The following is a 16188-nucleotide window of genomic DNA, read 5'->3' as shown; positions in this document are numbered from 1 at the left end:
TAGATGACAGAAGGGAAACATTATTGAAACCTTTAAATATATTAAGGGCATGAATAAGATTTTAGAAGGCAGTATGTTCAACATTAAGCAAAAATCAAGCAGATGGGGGCATCAGCTCAAATTGACAGGAGAGAAATTCAAAAGTAATGTTAAAGAGATTGACTTCACAGAAAGAGTACAGGCAGTCCTTGGCTTACAGTCACAGCTGAGCCCCAAATTTCTGTTGCTAAGTGAGACATTTGTTGTTAGTTTTGCCCCATTTTACGACTTTTTCTTGCCACATTGGTTAAGTGAGTCACTGTAGTTGTTAAATTACTAGCATGGTTATTAAGTGAATCCTCCATTTCCTTCTTATTCCATGATTTAATGCAATTATTTTGAAATAACATATAATTCACATTTGTCATAATACCCAAGTGTTTTACTTTTTTCTCAATCTTAAAACCAGTTTACTCCATCAGTCCTCTTTGATCTTATAGTTTCATATTTTTTGTTAATATCGTCATCTTTCATTTTTAATCTTAGAGGAAATGGGGTTTAATTTTTAAAAAAGTGGGTGGAGGGAGAGAAAATGAAGGCAGTAAAGAAATTCCTTCTGTGGGCTGTTTATAAAAAGGAAAATACTCCACAAAACCACTATGTAGCAATGGCGGTGACAGAACCTGGGTACTAAAGACAAGCAGCATAAAACTTTACAAAGAAGGTTTTCAAGCTTTTTGTGCTTGTCTGACTCCCTTTAGGGCCCATCTTTTGCTGTGACTATTTGCTGCACGTGCTGAGTCCTGAATAGTAAAATATTTTCCTTTCCCTCTACTCATCAGTCTGCCATTCACTCATCAAGGTTAGTCACTGAACAGATTCTGTCACTCTCTTTCCAGGCATGCAATCGCCAATATCTATGGGGAAGGAAAGAGAAGCAATCTAAAATATTTTTCAGCAATACTTTAGTGTTTAGTTCAATAAAACACCACACTACACTGCACATATACCACACCAATGCATTACAACATCTTTGGTTCTTGGGAAGAACTTGATGCATACGAAGGTCAACACCAGTTAAAGAAAGTGTCAGCTGTAACTTGTACTGAACAGATAACAATATCTGGGCATTTTACAGTTCAATAATATCAAGCATGTAAATGTTAAAAATGTGATTAGTAAAGTATACATCCAAAGAGTGAGAAAAGTGCTACAAGCAAAATTAAATGGTGGAAACAGCATCAAAATCATCCAATACCTGGGCCAGTGATGCTATACACTGCTAGAATTATTAAATGGATGTAAACTGAAGTGGAGAGTTTGGACCAAAACAACAAGAAAATTCACAATGTATTACATCCCCATAATGATATTGATAATCATTAAAGATTAACTTTAAGCAAACAAACTGCTGAAGAAAAAAAGCATTCATTTGCTGATTATGTAAAAGACAGCCATGAACAAGCATTGATGCAAGTTAAAAATTGGAACTTACTGAATGCACACAAAGTAAAATATGAATATCAGAGTAAAGTAATAAAAACAGGAATAGAACGCTGGCAAGGAAAAAAGATTTTTATTTTTTTTATTTTTATTTTAATCCCATTTATATCCCGCCCTTCTCTGAAGACTCAGGGCGGCTTACAATCTAAGAAGCACAAATCAATGTGCTTAGCAATAGCCTTCATTCTATGTATATGCCTGCTTATTAGGGCTTTTGCCCCCCCCAAGTGGCATTGTTACAAAGTCAGCTTATTGCCCCCAACAATCTGGGTCCTCATTTTACCTACCTCGGAAGGATGGAAAGCTGAGTCAACCTTGAGCCTGGTGGGACGCGAACCTGCACTAATTGCAGGCAGCTGGTGTTACTTAGGGAGGCATTAGCCCACTGCTCCACCAAGGCCCTGATCATTCTCTAAAAAAGATATCAGAGAAAGTGGATGAAGATAAAATCTGGCAATAGCCACAATTGGGACATAAAAAAAAGAAACTGAAGGCTTGATTATGCTTATTTACTACAGAAGTGAAAATACTGAGAGATGCTGCATGAATCAGAGAGAATGAAACAAGGACAAGACACTTTAAAAACTCTGGTTGGGATTGTCTTTGTAGAACTGTGTGCTGTATGCGTAGTCTGTTAGCCCAAGGCCATTTTATCTATTGGAAATATGGAGAAATTCTCTACTTCAATGATTCTCAAGCTTTTCTTCACACCTTTTGTGGCCACGGGCCATGGCCATGGATCATTAAGATTCAACTCAAGATTTACCTCATAACATTTCTTGAAGCCTTCGCAGACCTTCTGTGACAACATCGTGGCCCCCCAGAGGTCCACAGCCCACAGGTTGAGAACCACTGCTCTACTTAAAAGAACCACACCAACAAATCCTGAAATTTAGAGATGAGCATAATCCCTGCTCTTTCAACACCTTTACTGAAAATCTGGAATAATAGTGGGGCATAGCAGAGATCTGCAACAGATGAGACATTATTTCCCCTTAAGGCCTACTTAAGACTTTAAGTAAGACTACCTCTGTGTGAGTAAGTACAGTTAAGAGGTATTTTTGAATGCATTCATCTTGAGCAATCAATTAATTCTATAATTATATCTTTATTTCTCTGGGAAAAGAAACAAACCATTCTTGTCTGCCAGCTCTTGAATATCTTTTTGTAAACAATAGGATGAAGATAATTTAAGATTGATCAAGAGGAATTAGGGAACGAGGGCAAACCCGATAGATCAAGCAAAAGATCGAAAACTTGTAATTCCTGAAAAAATTATTTAGACCTTACAATAAGTAACTTACATGAGGAGAAACTATGAAATATAACTTACTCTGATATTCTTCTTTTTTTTGCTATAGCACAGCTTTTGTTCACTAGCACTACTTTACTCTTCAATGGTACATTTAAGAGAGATGAGTTCTTTTTCTTCATCATTAGGAATTAAAATTCCTTAATATTCTAATAACCTACTAGATATATAAAATCTGAATTTTCAGATTAAAGTACATGACAAACCTTTTTGACAGAACATGAGAAATATTACTGCAGAGGAATGATTCTAATTCAAGTATTTAAAGGAATGCACACAATGCAGTTGGACATTTTCATTGCAGGTCTATTTGATTTCCCAGCTGGATATTTGGCTAAACTCTGGTAAAGATTCTCAATATTTAATGGTCATAGCATTACTTGAGACAAATCCTTCCCTAAATATGCATGTTTCCTAAACAGCTTTGAGAACATCTGAGCACAATTTACTACCCTCCCCATTTTCCTATGCTAAATTCCATAAATACAAACCGATTGGACAGGTAGACCAAAAACAAAGACATACACTGACTAAGAGTGCAAATAGCTGTGCTGCCCTAGGAATTGGAGATAATACTGACTCTCCTTCTGGGGAAAGGGGCCCTGGGAGAGTTGAAGTAGAAGGAGCATGCTGTGGTCCAAAGACCAAGGCCTCCGTGGGAGCAGGAGATGTCAGTCCAGATGCAGCCACACCTTGTCGCCTTTGCACCCTGGAGAATTGTTTCTCTAAGGCCTGGTGCCTCCTGCTGGCTTCCCTCTCAGCCGCCTTAGAGGATTTCTAGGCTGAAATAGCCTTGGCCTTAAGTTTACCAGCCGCCTCCTGTTTGGAGGATTTAGACTTCCTTTTCTTGGGAGTGCTGGGGGCATCTTGTGAAGGCTGAGATGCCAAGTCGTCTGCCATTGCAATCAGAGATATCTCAGTGGTATGCTGAGAGGGATCTCAAAACAGATATATCTCAGAGGTGTACTGAGAGGAATCTCAGTAGTAAGGAGCAGAGTACTGATAGCAGCAGAGCCACTCAATGTAAGAAACAGTGTACTCGAGGATCAATTGTGCTAATTAGCACAGCAGCCAGAAGAACCACAATAGATGGGAGAAGAGAGGAAAATAAAAAGGAAAAATACGACCTGATCGTTGTCTCTGCCTAAAGCCTGAGCCAAGCTTTACACGTCTCATACGGGCAAAGACCAAGTCAAGACTGGGTATCCTAGCCCAAGGGAAGAGGCATGGCAAAGTGTTGATTGACTTGGTCCCTGGGCAGGAAGACGAGGATTAACCCCATCTATTGTGGATTCTCCATCGGTCATGCCGGAGAAGAGAGCATTTCAGTTGTAATGTTTCAGGTAAGAGCTTCCAGAAGACAAAAGAAGCATTTCTATATTGCCAAATAAAAAGTCAGCTTCCCTGTAATAAGCTGTTATTGTAGCAGTAGTTCTTCAACCTCAGCCACCTGTTGTGGGCAATTCTCAAAATACAGTTATGGCAAAAAGACATGCGTGAAAGGAAGTTTATTCTTGGTTCACTTCTTTTAGTGTGTGCTCCCTGCTAACAGCTCCTCACCACAGCTACAAACCCAGTCCTCAACCTCTCTGCATTACGTTGCTTTAACTACTTATACAGATGTGACTTTGCGAGCATAACCTGTTTTTCAAAGGATTAAGTAGTTTCTATAGGACTGTAATCAGTATCAGGGAGGAAAATGGATTCTTAGGCCAAATGTAGCACAAGTTAATTATTGAAAAAAAGTTCAAATAGTGGCCAAAGTATAATAGAGCACTCAGGCTTTTCCATTTGCTTAAACATTTAGCAAGAGAGAAAGCAATGGTTTTCTCCTCTCTGTGCTGTGTTAGGATTTTCCCATCATTTTTTCCTGAAGGTCATTTAACTCATATATACCATATTCCTGGGCTCAAAGATCACCGCAGATGGGGACTGCAGCCAAGAAATTAAAATGCTCCTGGGGAGGAAAGCCATGGCAAACCTAGACAGCACACTAAAAAGCAGAGACATCACCCTGTCAACAAAAGTGCGTATAGTCAAGGCTATGGTCTTCCCAGTTGCAATTTATGGCTGTGAAAGTTGGACCATAAGAAAGGCTGAGCACCAAAGAATTGAGGCCTTTGAACTATGGTGCTGGAGAAGACTCCTGCGAGTCCCTTGGACTGCAACCGATCAAACCGGTCAGTCCTAGAGGAGATCAACCCTGACTGCTCTTTGGAAGGCCAGATCCTGAAGATGAAACTCAAATACTTTGGCCACCTAATGAGAAGGAAGGACTCACTGGAGAAGAGCCTAATGCTGGGAAAGGTTGAGGGCAAGAGAAGAAGGGGATGACAGAGAATGAGGTGGCTGGATGGAGTCACTGAAGCAGTAGGCATGAGCTTAAATGGACTCCAGAAGATGGCAGAGGACAGGAAGACCTGGAGGAACATTGTCCAAGGGGGCGCGATGGGTCGGACACAACTTCGCAACTAACAACAACAACAATACCTATGTGGTAAGAAGACTGGCTGCAGATGGCAGAGAAGCTTTCTTTAGAATGAGAGGTTCTGATTCTGTCAGCATCGCTTTACAGTAAAGCAGAATTAGTTTGATTGTGATTCCTATCCAGTTTATCCTGGGAGGTCAATATCAATCTTGCAAAGCTGAAAGTATAATTCTCTCCAGAGTCTCCTTTACAGCCAGGAAACTAGGAAGGGTCTCTTCTGACCCTCTTGCCCTGCTCGCTATCCACTTGCAAGCTACGATGTCTCTTATCTGATTGTTCCCTTGACATATCCCTTGACTTAGTATCAAAATCTTTCTCATATTCCATCACACTGCCGCTACACCTCAGTAATCCCGAGGATTCCCAGCCCTGTATTAAGATGATTGCTATCCTCAACAAATCACATTCTGCGTCCTCTAGTTTTCCCATCCCGATATGGTTGCTTATGGCTTCTGAGAATATTATGAAATAAAGCCTCTGCGTCTCCTGCTTTCTTTCCGAATCAAAATTATATTCTTACGATACGAAAATGGATAATTTGAGCAGATGACGTAGTGGCTTAGTAGTTTGAATTAAATAAGTGAGCAGATCAGTCAGATTCGGAATTGCTCCATGTCATACATGACCTATTGCCATTCCCTTCCAATCACTGTTAGGGAGTTTTGCCAAAACTGAATGGATCGAAGAAACTCTATATATGTCACCAAACAAGAACTAATCGCAGTCCTTCCACAGTAACCCCTTTTTATGAACATTTCATCAGGAGAAGGTGGACAAATCTCTTCCTTAAATTGAACTTTTCCCCGTGCATTCTTTTCTCCCTTCGGTCCCAAGCCCAAACATTCTTTGCCTCCAATTAGAGCCTTCCCAGTTTCTTCTTACTAAGAACAACTCCATGAATCTTCAATAGCTCTTCCTATAACAGGGCCAGTGTATGTCCCATCTGACATGTCTATTACATAGTGAGCCTACAGGAAGGGATGACTTTGCTTTACGAACTTAGTATAGAGCCTAGAAAATGTTGCTTTACAAACAGGCAACCCGCAGTCATTGTCAGGATCCCTCCAATTCATATTTTCGGGGCTCTGACATTCTGAAGGGTGGTGGGTGGTTTCCTTCTGTTGGGAGGGGGCTCACAGATGCATTTCCTTTACTTTGTTCTCTCCATCTTTGATGATCTCTTTGAGTGTGAAAAGGGGAAGGAATGTGCCAGAAGCCATCTGTCTTATCTCCAATCCGTTGTGAAGGAAGATGCTACACACTCGAACCATCCCTTATTGCTCTGGTTCCCATAACAACGTCACACCTGTGGATTGGCTGGAAGCAAACTGGACAGTTGGGCACTGGGGAGGGGTTTGTGAAGGGAAGTTTTAATGTAACATTTTGCCCGGGAATTCTTTAGACCTTGCTTTGCCTTTCTGCTTTCACTGTCCCTCAATAAAATTTCTTGTTAAAACAATGCCAATTTCAAGAGCTCTGCTTGGGAGTACTAGCTGAGGCAGAACCTTACAGTCAGGTGTTTTTTTTTTCAAAAAGGCAAAGGAAAAGTGTGTCCAAACATAATTCAAATTACTTGCAACAGCAAATAATAGGCACACTGTAAGCAGGGGAATAAATCTCTTGAACAGAGATAGCTGTCTTCTGCAGTCTGATTTAAGAGGTAGTCCTAATCTATGATCCCTTTGGAAAGTAATCCTCTGGCCTCCAATTGTCGTATGACATTGGTGTGTGGATTCTGCTTGCGAAATTTCAACTTATCGAATGACCGACAACCCTCTCTGGCTTTTGGAATTCTGGACTGGATTTGGACTATTTTACTGCATACTCCTGTTAGAGAAAACCCATTCCGGCAAGTTTCTTTCAGAGATTCTGTTTTGGTTTTCATTCTTTCTTTGCTATTATCTTTTGTCCTTGAATATAATAAAGTGTAATAGCCACTATGCAGGACAGACAGGCAGAAGATTAGCTGAGCACAACTAGCTGTCAGAAAACACAATTCAGACTGTCTATGGAGATTATCTGTCATCCAGGTCATGGTTGTCCCAAAGGTGCTTTTTTAAAAAGGCAACTGGACTTTCTTTGCTTTTCCTTGAAAACATTTCACTTCTTATCCAAGACACAAAATATCTTCAAGGAAAAACAAAAAAAGATCAGCTTTCCAAGTGGAAAACTGTGAGCAAGATAAATCCAAAAATGCTAGGGAATTCCTGGTGGTTTGGCATTTAGGAAAATTAACCATCAGTAGACATGCAGCGATAAGCCACATTTACATATTACTCAATAAAGACAATAAAAATCTACAGAAACAAAAAGACCAAAACACATGCTCTCGAGCAAAGATTAACACCAGACAAACAAGAAGAAAATGATAACCTAATCAAGGAACTACCAAGGAGTAAACTACATCCCATCAACAATGGCAAGGTAAGCTAATGCCAAGATAATGATGATGGAAAAAAACAGCAACAGAGAGAGGTAGAAAAAAAATCATCTTCTCTATCTGCTGTTTTTGTTTTTCTTACAGTTGTATGTGAGTAACTGATAGTTTGGCCTGTGTAATGAAAGTTAAGTTCCTTTACAGACCTGGGACAAAAATGATTGGGTTTAAAGTTCTCACAGACTTGTGAAAGAATTACATGTTTGGACAATTACTGTTGATTATAAATTGCTACATATAAATAAGATTTTTCAGCTTTCTTCTGTTTTCTTTCAGGTCACTGAACAGGAAGCAGACAGAGAAGACATGAATATTATAAACCCCTTGAACTAGCAAGAATATTCAAATGAAAAAGTAGCCTTTTTCTGGCAGAGCAAACTAAAGACATACTGAATAATTAAGGAACAATCTGGAATTTCTGTTGCTTGCACCAAAGTTATGTTCCTGCACATTTCATGAAGAAGATTTTATTATTATGCCACAGGGCGGTGCAGCCTAGAATGAAATAATCTGATGCAACTTGTGCTGTTCTGGCAATCAGCTTGTTTGATTTATAGGTGCATTTGTTTCAAACATTCATTTATCATTTTAGGTATTATAGCATTATATCTTGAAACTAAATCAGATCAACAAACTATGCCTGATGCTACTGAAATAAGGTAGGCAAGAGTGAAGCTATCTCTTCTCAAAAGCAGGATAAAAATATAAAAGCCTTTTCATACAGTAAGAAAAGTATCAATGACATGCACTAGTTTTATTAAATTACCCTCCTCTCTAAAATCTCTGCCTCAAGATACTTTTGACTGAATGATACGTTGAAATTCACCTTAGCTGGGATTTGTCAAATAGCCTTTAGTTCAGGGCTTTTCAACCAGTGGTATGGGTACCACCTGTGGTACATTGGCACCTGGCAGGTGGTACGGGACCATCCTAGAAAAGTGGTAGCAGGGGAGGGGAATGAGCTGAACCGGTGGCAGCACCGCACAAGCCTGAGCAAGAGACGGCTGGAGCTGCAGGGCTGTCAGGGCTCAGCGGAAGCTCCAGGATCAGCGCCAGGCTCCAGTTGGAGCTCGGCGCCGATCCTGGCGCTTCTGCTGAGCCCAGAAGAAGCGCCGATCAGCTGCAATGTTGCAGCATCTCCAGGGTCTTGTGATTTACATTCAGATGCTTGGCAACTGATTCATATTTATGATGGTCACAGTGTCCCGGGGTCATGTGAAGTGACCAAAACCTGCTGCAACCACACAGCAGATGGGGGGGAGAAATAAAAACCAAACACACCCCCACCCCACCCCCACTGCCAATCCTCAACAGAAATGCTCACAACAATGAAAACCTCGGACAGGAGAAAGAGCGCCGCTAGGTGGGCAGGCAGGTGTCCTGCTCGGCTGTGGCTTGGGGGGCACTTTTTTCAGTGCCACTGTAACTTCAAACAGTCACTAAGCGAACTGTTGTAAGTCGAGGACTACCTGTACTTCATCACTTTTTTCCTTTTTTTTTGTCATCAAGTTTTTGACACCTTGCTAGGCGACTGATGATACTCAGATGCTGCCATATCCGAAAAGTGGTACAATGGGTGAAACGGCTAAAAAGCCCTGCTTTAGCTAACAGATCTGGCAAACCAAATGAAACTGCAGTCCAGGAATGAAGGCTAAACGCATTTTTTTTATTGAGATAGTCTATAAGAGATTCTTGCAAGTCTGATTGCACTGTACTTATTTTTATAGTTCAGTGAATCAGGGAGGCATCTGCCTGAGCTGCATCCAACAGTATCTCATTCTGATTTTTTATTTTTATTTTTTTTAAATGCTTCTCTTGCCAAGGCAATGATGCCTGCATATCTCTGTCAGAGTCATCATCCTTCCCCTCTAAATACATGAATCCAGTAGGAAGGTGCAACTTCCTACAGGTGCAACTTTCTACAGATGCAGAGGATAAGATAGAATGGAGAGATTTTCCTCAACAAGAAAGGAATAAACATTAAGTCCTGCCTTGTTAGTAGAGGAAGTGAATTAACATCTTCCTGGCAGTAGAGACTGCGAGCAGTCTGATTCAGAAGAGAAGTTTAGGTTTTGACAGGGACTTTATGTCTTGATTTTCTGCCCCTTAAAGCCACTAAATCTAAAACAATGAATTTAATTTTTTTTTAAAAAAAACCACCAGAAAATTTCTACAGATTGTAAAATCATAGCAGCCACACTACTTGATCACAGAAGGTCTGCTAAGAATGACTGAAGATAACTTTTTAGTTTTAGAGCAATTTCTCTAGAATAGTTGATTTTGTGTTTAAATGTGGGGGAAAAAATCCTTATTCTATTGGATTCCAATTTCTTTAGAGGGCTGTAATTTCCTTCTATGTTTCCAAAGAAACTGTTTTCCAATTATATTGAAAAAAGTCAATTTGAAAAGAGGGAAAAGAGTTTATGTTTTAACAAACAATATATAATATTGCAGTGATTCCCCCCCCCCAAAAAAAAAATTCCATGAGACTTGAGATGAAGAGACTTTTCTTCCATCAAGACTTGAGTGAGGAAAAATAGAAACAAAGTGGATGAAAAGTATTCCTTACAGGCTCTCACAGAACTTCCTAAGAATGCTTGGTTTTTCCTGGTTGCGTCTCTGTCGAAACCAACGCTGAATATTGCGCACATCCCAGTCTAGCTGCTTGGATAGCCCTTCCAGCCTCTTCTCATCTGGATGCTTTCAAAATTAAAAAAAAAGAGAGAGAGAGTCAAAAAGTTACTCTTTTGACGAAACTTCAACTAAATTCCAGTTAATACTCTTTACTAAAACTAAGCATAAGTTTCAGATCTCCGTATGAAAAAGAAAATGCCCTTTGAAATGCCAGCTTGTTATCCAGAATATAAAACAGTTTGTGCAAGTTAAATAATTGTCAGATTCATCTTCAGTTGTTATTGGTCTGTAGTTCATGTTGTTATCAAACTACTGCATATGACCTGGACAAAAGTAATTAAAGATTCTTAATTCCTCCAGATTTCTGCATTTTACATAAAATGTCATCGTGCCAATGACATAAATTACCACCATAATACACAATTTGATTTCATGGACACTTTTTCTGTCTTTACCATACTTTAGTTTAAAATATAAGGTGCAAAGTAGTTTGTAGTTGGGTGGTCTTTAAATTTTAATAAAATAATTGGGAACAGTGAATACTGTACTCTATCAAATCACACTTTCAATTGTATGCTGATTTTGATGTCTTATTTGCTCCACTTATAATGGAATACAGCTTAACCGTTTTTTTGCCTTCTGTTTTCTGTTACATTGTTTTTAAACTCACTCATTTTCCACTAGGCCTACTGGCTTGAAATTCTGGGACTGGTAAACTGAATTATCTGGATAGGTCCAGGATGGGAATGGCTACTAACACTAGTTTATTTTTGTCTCACTCATGTACCATACTTTTAGTTGTTGGTGGGTTTTTTTTTACCCTTTACTGCTTCAGGGTACCCATCTCACAAAATGATCACAAAATACAAATTTATTTTTTCATGGAAGATTTACAATTCTACAAATTCCTTTTCCAGAGAATAAAAACACATTAATAATAAAGGTAGACCTCGCTTATTGATCTCTCTTTCAGTGACCATCTAAAGTTACCATGGTGCTGAGAAAGGAGATTTACAACTGGTCTTCAAAATTTTGGACATTGCAGCACTCCAGCACTTATGTGATTGCCATTTGCAATCTTCACAGCTGGATTCTGACAAGCAAAATTATTGGGGAAGCTGTCAGGAAGTCGCAAGTCACGGTAACTTAACAACTGTGAGTGATTCATTTAATGAGCACAGCCAGCAGTGATGTTATAAATTGGCATGGTCATGTGACATCCTGCTTAATGACCACGCCACTTAGTCTTAGAGTTCGGGGTCCCAACTGTGGTTAGTAAGGGAGGACTGCTTGTACATTTAAGCTTCATTATTTATTGCTCTAAAGGGTACCTCAAATTGAAAGCTTTGGATATACTCTCCTATTGTTTCTTAAAAATGTTCAAGATTGTGGAAAACTATTTTTTTTAATTAAGAACACCTATAATTCATTTTGTTAAAGGGAGAAAATCAAAGAAATAAAAAGATATTCTATATACTCTGGTACATTTGGTTTTTTTATAAATCATAATGGAGTGCATGAGCTTGTATGTTAATTGATATATTTAAACACATTTAAATATTAAAATACATTAAAACCTTGTGGCATATTTCATCCATTTTTGGAGTGAGATTTGTTAAAGTTTTACAATGAGTATAACATTTAGCCTTAGTTTTATATTTAGTCTTAGTTGCAGGGAGTGTTAAAATTCAGTTTTTTGATGTATCGAAGGAAAAGACAGCTGTCCTTTATATGTCTTTTCAATTAAGCTCATATTCTGTCAACTTATACCAAAAGTCTTCTACTTATTATTTTTTTCTCAACTGTTCGTGACATCTGAGCAGAAATTTGCCAACATCTTGCTTTTGATCTTGGAACTAAAAGGTAAAGGTAAAGGTTCCCCCGCACATGCGTGCTAGTCGTTTCCGACTCTAGGGGCCGGTGCTCATCTCCGTTTCAAAGCCGAAGAGCCAGCGCTTGTCCGAGGACATCTCCGTGGTCATGTGGCTGGCATGACTAGACGCCAAAGGCGCACGGAACGCTGTTACCTTCCCACCGTAGTGGTCCCTATTTTTCTACTTGCATTTTTATGTGCTTTCGAACTGCTAGGTTGGCAGAAACTGGGACGAGTAACAGGCGCTCACTCTGTTACGCGGCACTCGGGATTCGACCCGCCAAACTGCCGACCTTCCGATCGACAAGCTCAGCATCCTAACCCACTGAGCCACCGCGTCCCTTGGAACTAGCTTGTGATAAATTGAATATTTACTTGCAGAATGTTGGTGTAACAGAAAATTGTTTAAGAAATGATTTGTATAGAACTGAAATCTAATTGTTTACGGAGACTATATCTCTCAAAATAAGTAACAAAGAATGTAAGTAACCAAGGGTGGGGGAAGGCATCTAAGTTACTTGTGAGTTGTAGCCAAGTGGGTAAGTGTAATGGACAGTGAGAATGTGGGCAGTGAAAACAATCTGGGAGGACAGGAGGAAGAACCATAACCTAGATAAAGGTCTATAAGAGGAATCAGAGTCCAAAGGAAGAATGGGGATAAAGATGGAACCCTTCCTAATCCTCTGGAAAGTAAAAGAAGGGGCAAAATGCTTTCAGACTTTATAAGATTCAGTTATTGTAACCTTGGAATAAAGGTAGTTTAGTACTCAGGGGTTTTGGTTTCCTGTCTGGAATACCTTGAAGGGCTGACAGTAAGTCATCTTAGGGCAAATATGTGCTGGTAGGCAGGGCAGGGCAGGGCATGGAAGAGAAAGGAGACAGTCAACTAGCAAGCAGCAGCAAGAAAAACAATTATGAGCTGGGTCCACATATGCATTCTTTTCCATTTCTTGCTTTATAAATTGTGTGGTTCATAGGTGCACACTTCTTCTGACACCAGGTATTATTTATAACTTTTAAAGGTGATAAGTGATTTATCGCTATAAAAAGTATGTCATGAAAGTTTGAAATTGCCAACAAATATGTGGCAGAGCTGCCCATTTGATCAGCATACATCAAAATGAAATTTTGTTACATAAAGGTCTCAAAGGGCCACCACCTCTGATATACACTCCTTGTTCATGACCAGCTCAAGGTTCAGATCATCCATTTTAGTCTCTAGGGAGCGAACAATGGCAAACAGGACAGATGGAAATGGGGCTCCATGTGGATTAGCCCTCAAATTAGCTTGTATTCCTGCAGGACAACCTCGCCTCCTCTCCTTTTTCTGATCCTGTCTCTTCCACCTTTTCCTTAAAGGGGCCTTGCTCCTTTTCGCCCCTGAAGCACGCTACCACCGCCTGAATGTTATTGGTAGAACTGAATGTTATGAATATTTTATGATGGGTTTTTAAACATAAACCTGTTTAACTTCATAACAATTGTTCATAAAATGACTATTACCCTGACTTTCAGTCCCCAGGATCAACTGTTTCCATGCATACACTTATCTCGCAAATTATACTTGTGTTTTAATATACTTGGCCTTTTTTTGGCTCAGAAATTTAGTATTAAATCTATCCAATCTCTCAGATCCATTAAGTAATAGCAGCACTTGGATCACTTGTGAGAAAAATTAGCAGGATACTTCTGCTATTACTCATTACCACAACTATCAAATTAACATGCTAGTGTTAATAATTAATTACATTGTCTTGGATGAATAATAATAATAATAATAATAATAATAATAATAATAATAATAATAATAATAATAATAATAATAATAAGTTGGAAGGGACCTTGGAGGTCATCTAGTCCAACCCCCTGCTCAGGCAGGAAACCTTATACCATTTCAGGCAAATGGCTGTCCAGTCTCTTCTTAAAAACCTCCAGTGTTGGAGCATTCACCACCTCTGGAGGCAGGTTGTTCCACTGGTTTAATTTTTCTAACTGGCAGGAAGTTTCTCCTTAGTTCTAGGTTGCTTCTCTCCTTGACTAGTTTCCATCCGTTGCTTCTTGTCCTGCCCTCAGGTGCCCTGGAGAACAGCTTGACTCCCTCTTCTTTATATTTATAAAGAATCTTTATATTTCCCCAAAGTAAATAAAAAGGATTTTAGGAACATATTGTACCTTTGTGATGGCAGTGAAGACTTTTTCAAGAATAGCATTAGGCTGAGCCTTCTGTGGTCCATTGGCTTGGACTTTTAAGCCCAAGGCACACGGCTTAGCTATAAACCTAAAATGGAGAGAGAAATAAAGGAAGAAAAAGGAAAAAAAAGTAATTAGATACATGTGACTGAATACTTACAAATTAAGCTGATTCTCTTCGTCGGTTGCACACAACTCAAATGAGGAAACGATGCTGTCTCCAAATTAGTGTGTTTAACCAGTGTGTTTAACCTGTGCTTGTGGGTGTTTTGCTTCCCAGCAGAGAGGCTGCCTGTCAATTCCCCCTATGTAATTTTGGTGCCGTGCTACTTTCAGAGTTTATTGTCCTGCAACAGTCTCACGTTTTGCCGGGATAACACATTCTGTAAGGCTTTTGCTAGAGTGCTGGTCTGCCACACTGATCTAGTGTCATATGAATAGTAGGTTTAATTGTTGTTTTTTTTTTAAAAAAAAGCTGATCTTGTCTTGCACTTGCTTCCAAAGCAACCTATTGAGAGGAACGTTTTGCCAGATAAGATGCCTGCAAATACAGTACATGCAGATAAATGTAGGAAGAGAGCTATATTAGTCCACGGTTGCCAAAAATCAGAAAGAGTTTGGTAGCGTATTTTCAGCCTAACGCATTTCATTAAAAGGCATAAGCTCTCCTGAGCTACAGCTCACTTCATCAGATGCAGAGTGACTAATGTAGGATTTAAATTGGGGCTGGGCGGGGGAAGGGAAGACAAGATACTGTAGTTATGCAGGTACAGGTTACATCTGACAACAAATAAAACAAGTACTTTATCCATTAATAACTTTACAATCAATTGTAAACAGTCAGCAAAGGCCCTTTGGATTTTGTGTAGGACTGCACAAAATAAGTAACAGAAGTTTGGCATCAGAACAAAACAAAATAACGACAAATAATATGAGAGCATTTTAACTTCCTATAGTACTCCACCACAGGCCTCAAATGAGCTGTTTTGGAGCAAAGAAATTTTATCAGCACAATTGAGCAAGAGACTGCTGAATTCTCACAGAGCAAAAGATCTCAAAATCTCATAACAAATACATTCTCAATTGATCAAGCACTTGAAGTCTGTCTCACGGGTGATTCACATCTCCATAATCACCTTGGCTCACCTGTCAATCACAGGTCAGGAAGCCCCAGTGTAGACATAATATACATGGACAAGAAATAGACTAGCTCCAGGTTGACAAAGGAGCTTGACAAGACTGCATATTGACCCCTATACAAGTGGTCCTCAAGTTATGACCACAATTGAGTCCAAAATTTATGTTGCTAAGTGAAACATTTGTTAGGTGAGTTTTGCCCCATTTTACAACTTTTTCTTGCCACAGTTGTTCAGTGAATCATTTCATTTGTTAAGTTAATGACACGGTTAAGTGAATCTGGATTCCCCATTGACTTTGCTTATCAGAAGCTCACAAAAGGGATCACACGACCCCAGGACACTGCAATGATCATAAATGCACACTAGTTGCCAAACGTATGAATTTTGATCATGTGACCACGGGGATGCTGCAGCGGTTGTGAGTGTGAAAAAGGGTCATAACTCACTTTTTTCAGTGCCATTGTAAGTTGGAACAGTCACTAAATGAAGTGTCGTAAGTCAGGGACCGCCCGTACGCTGAGTTTAAAGGAAATTGGGTTGGCAGAAGATGTGCGTGGTTTGAAACTTGGAGAAAGAAATATCAATAACCTGTACTACGCTGAGAACATCGTCCTGATGGCTGAAAATGCAAAT

At 39.4% G+C, this 16188-nt stretch overlaps 1 protein-coding gene across 1 annotated transcript in view; it reads right to left on the bottom strand.

The window, feature by feature from the left end:
- Positions 1-16188, bottom strand: part of CERS6 (ceramide synthase 6) — a 112357-nt gene that overhangs the window by 56527 nt on the left and 39642 nt on the right. Inside the window, exons 2-3 of the mRNA XM_083365691.1 lie at positions 14399-14504; positions 10289-10419 (exon numbers count right to left, since the gene is read on the bottom strand). Coding sequence (XP_083221817.1) covers positions 10289-10419; positions 14399-14504 — 237 coding nt within the window. The remainder of the gene's footprint in view (positions 1-10288; positions 10420-14398; positions 14505-16188) is intronic.

This window comes from Vipera ursinii (assembly GCF_947247035.1).
Source record: "Vipera ursinii genome assembly, chromosome: 1".
NCBI classification, from domain to species: Eukaryota; Metazoa; Chordata; class Lepidosauria; order Squamata; family Viperidae; genus Vipera; species Vipera ursinii.
This window is presented reverse-complemented; position numbering and strand designations above follow the sequence as displayed.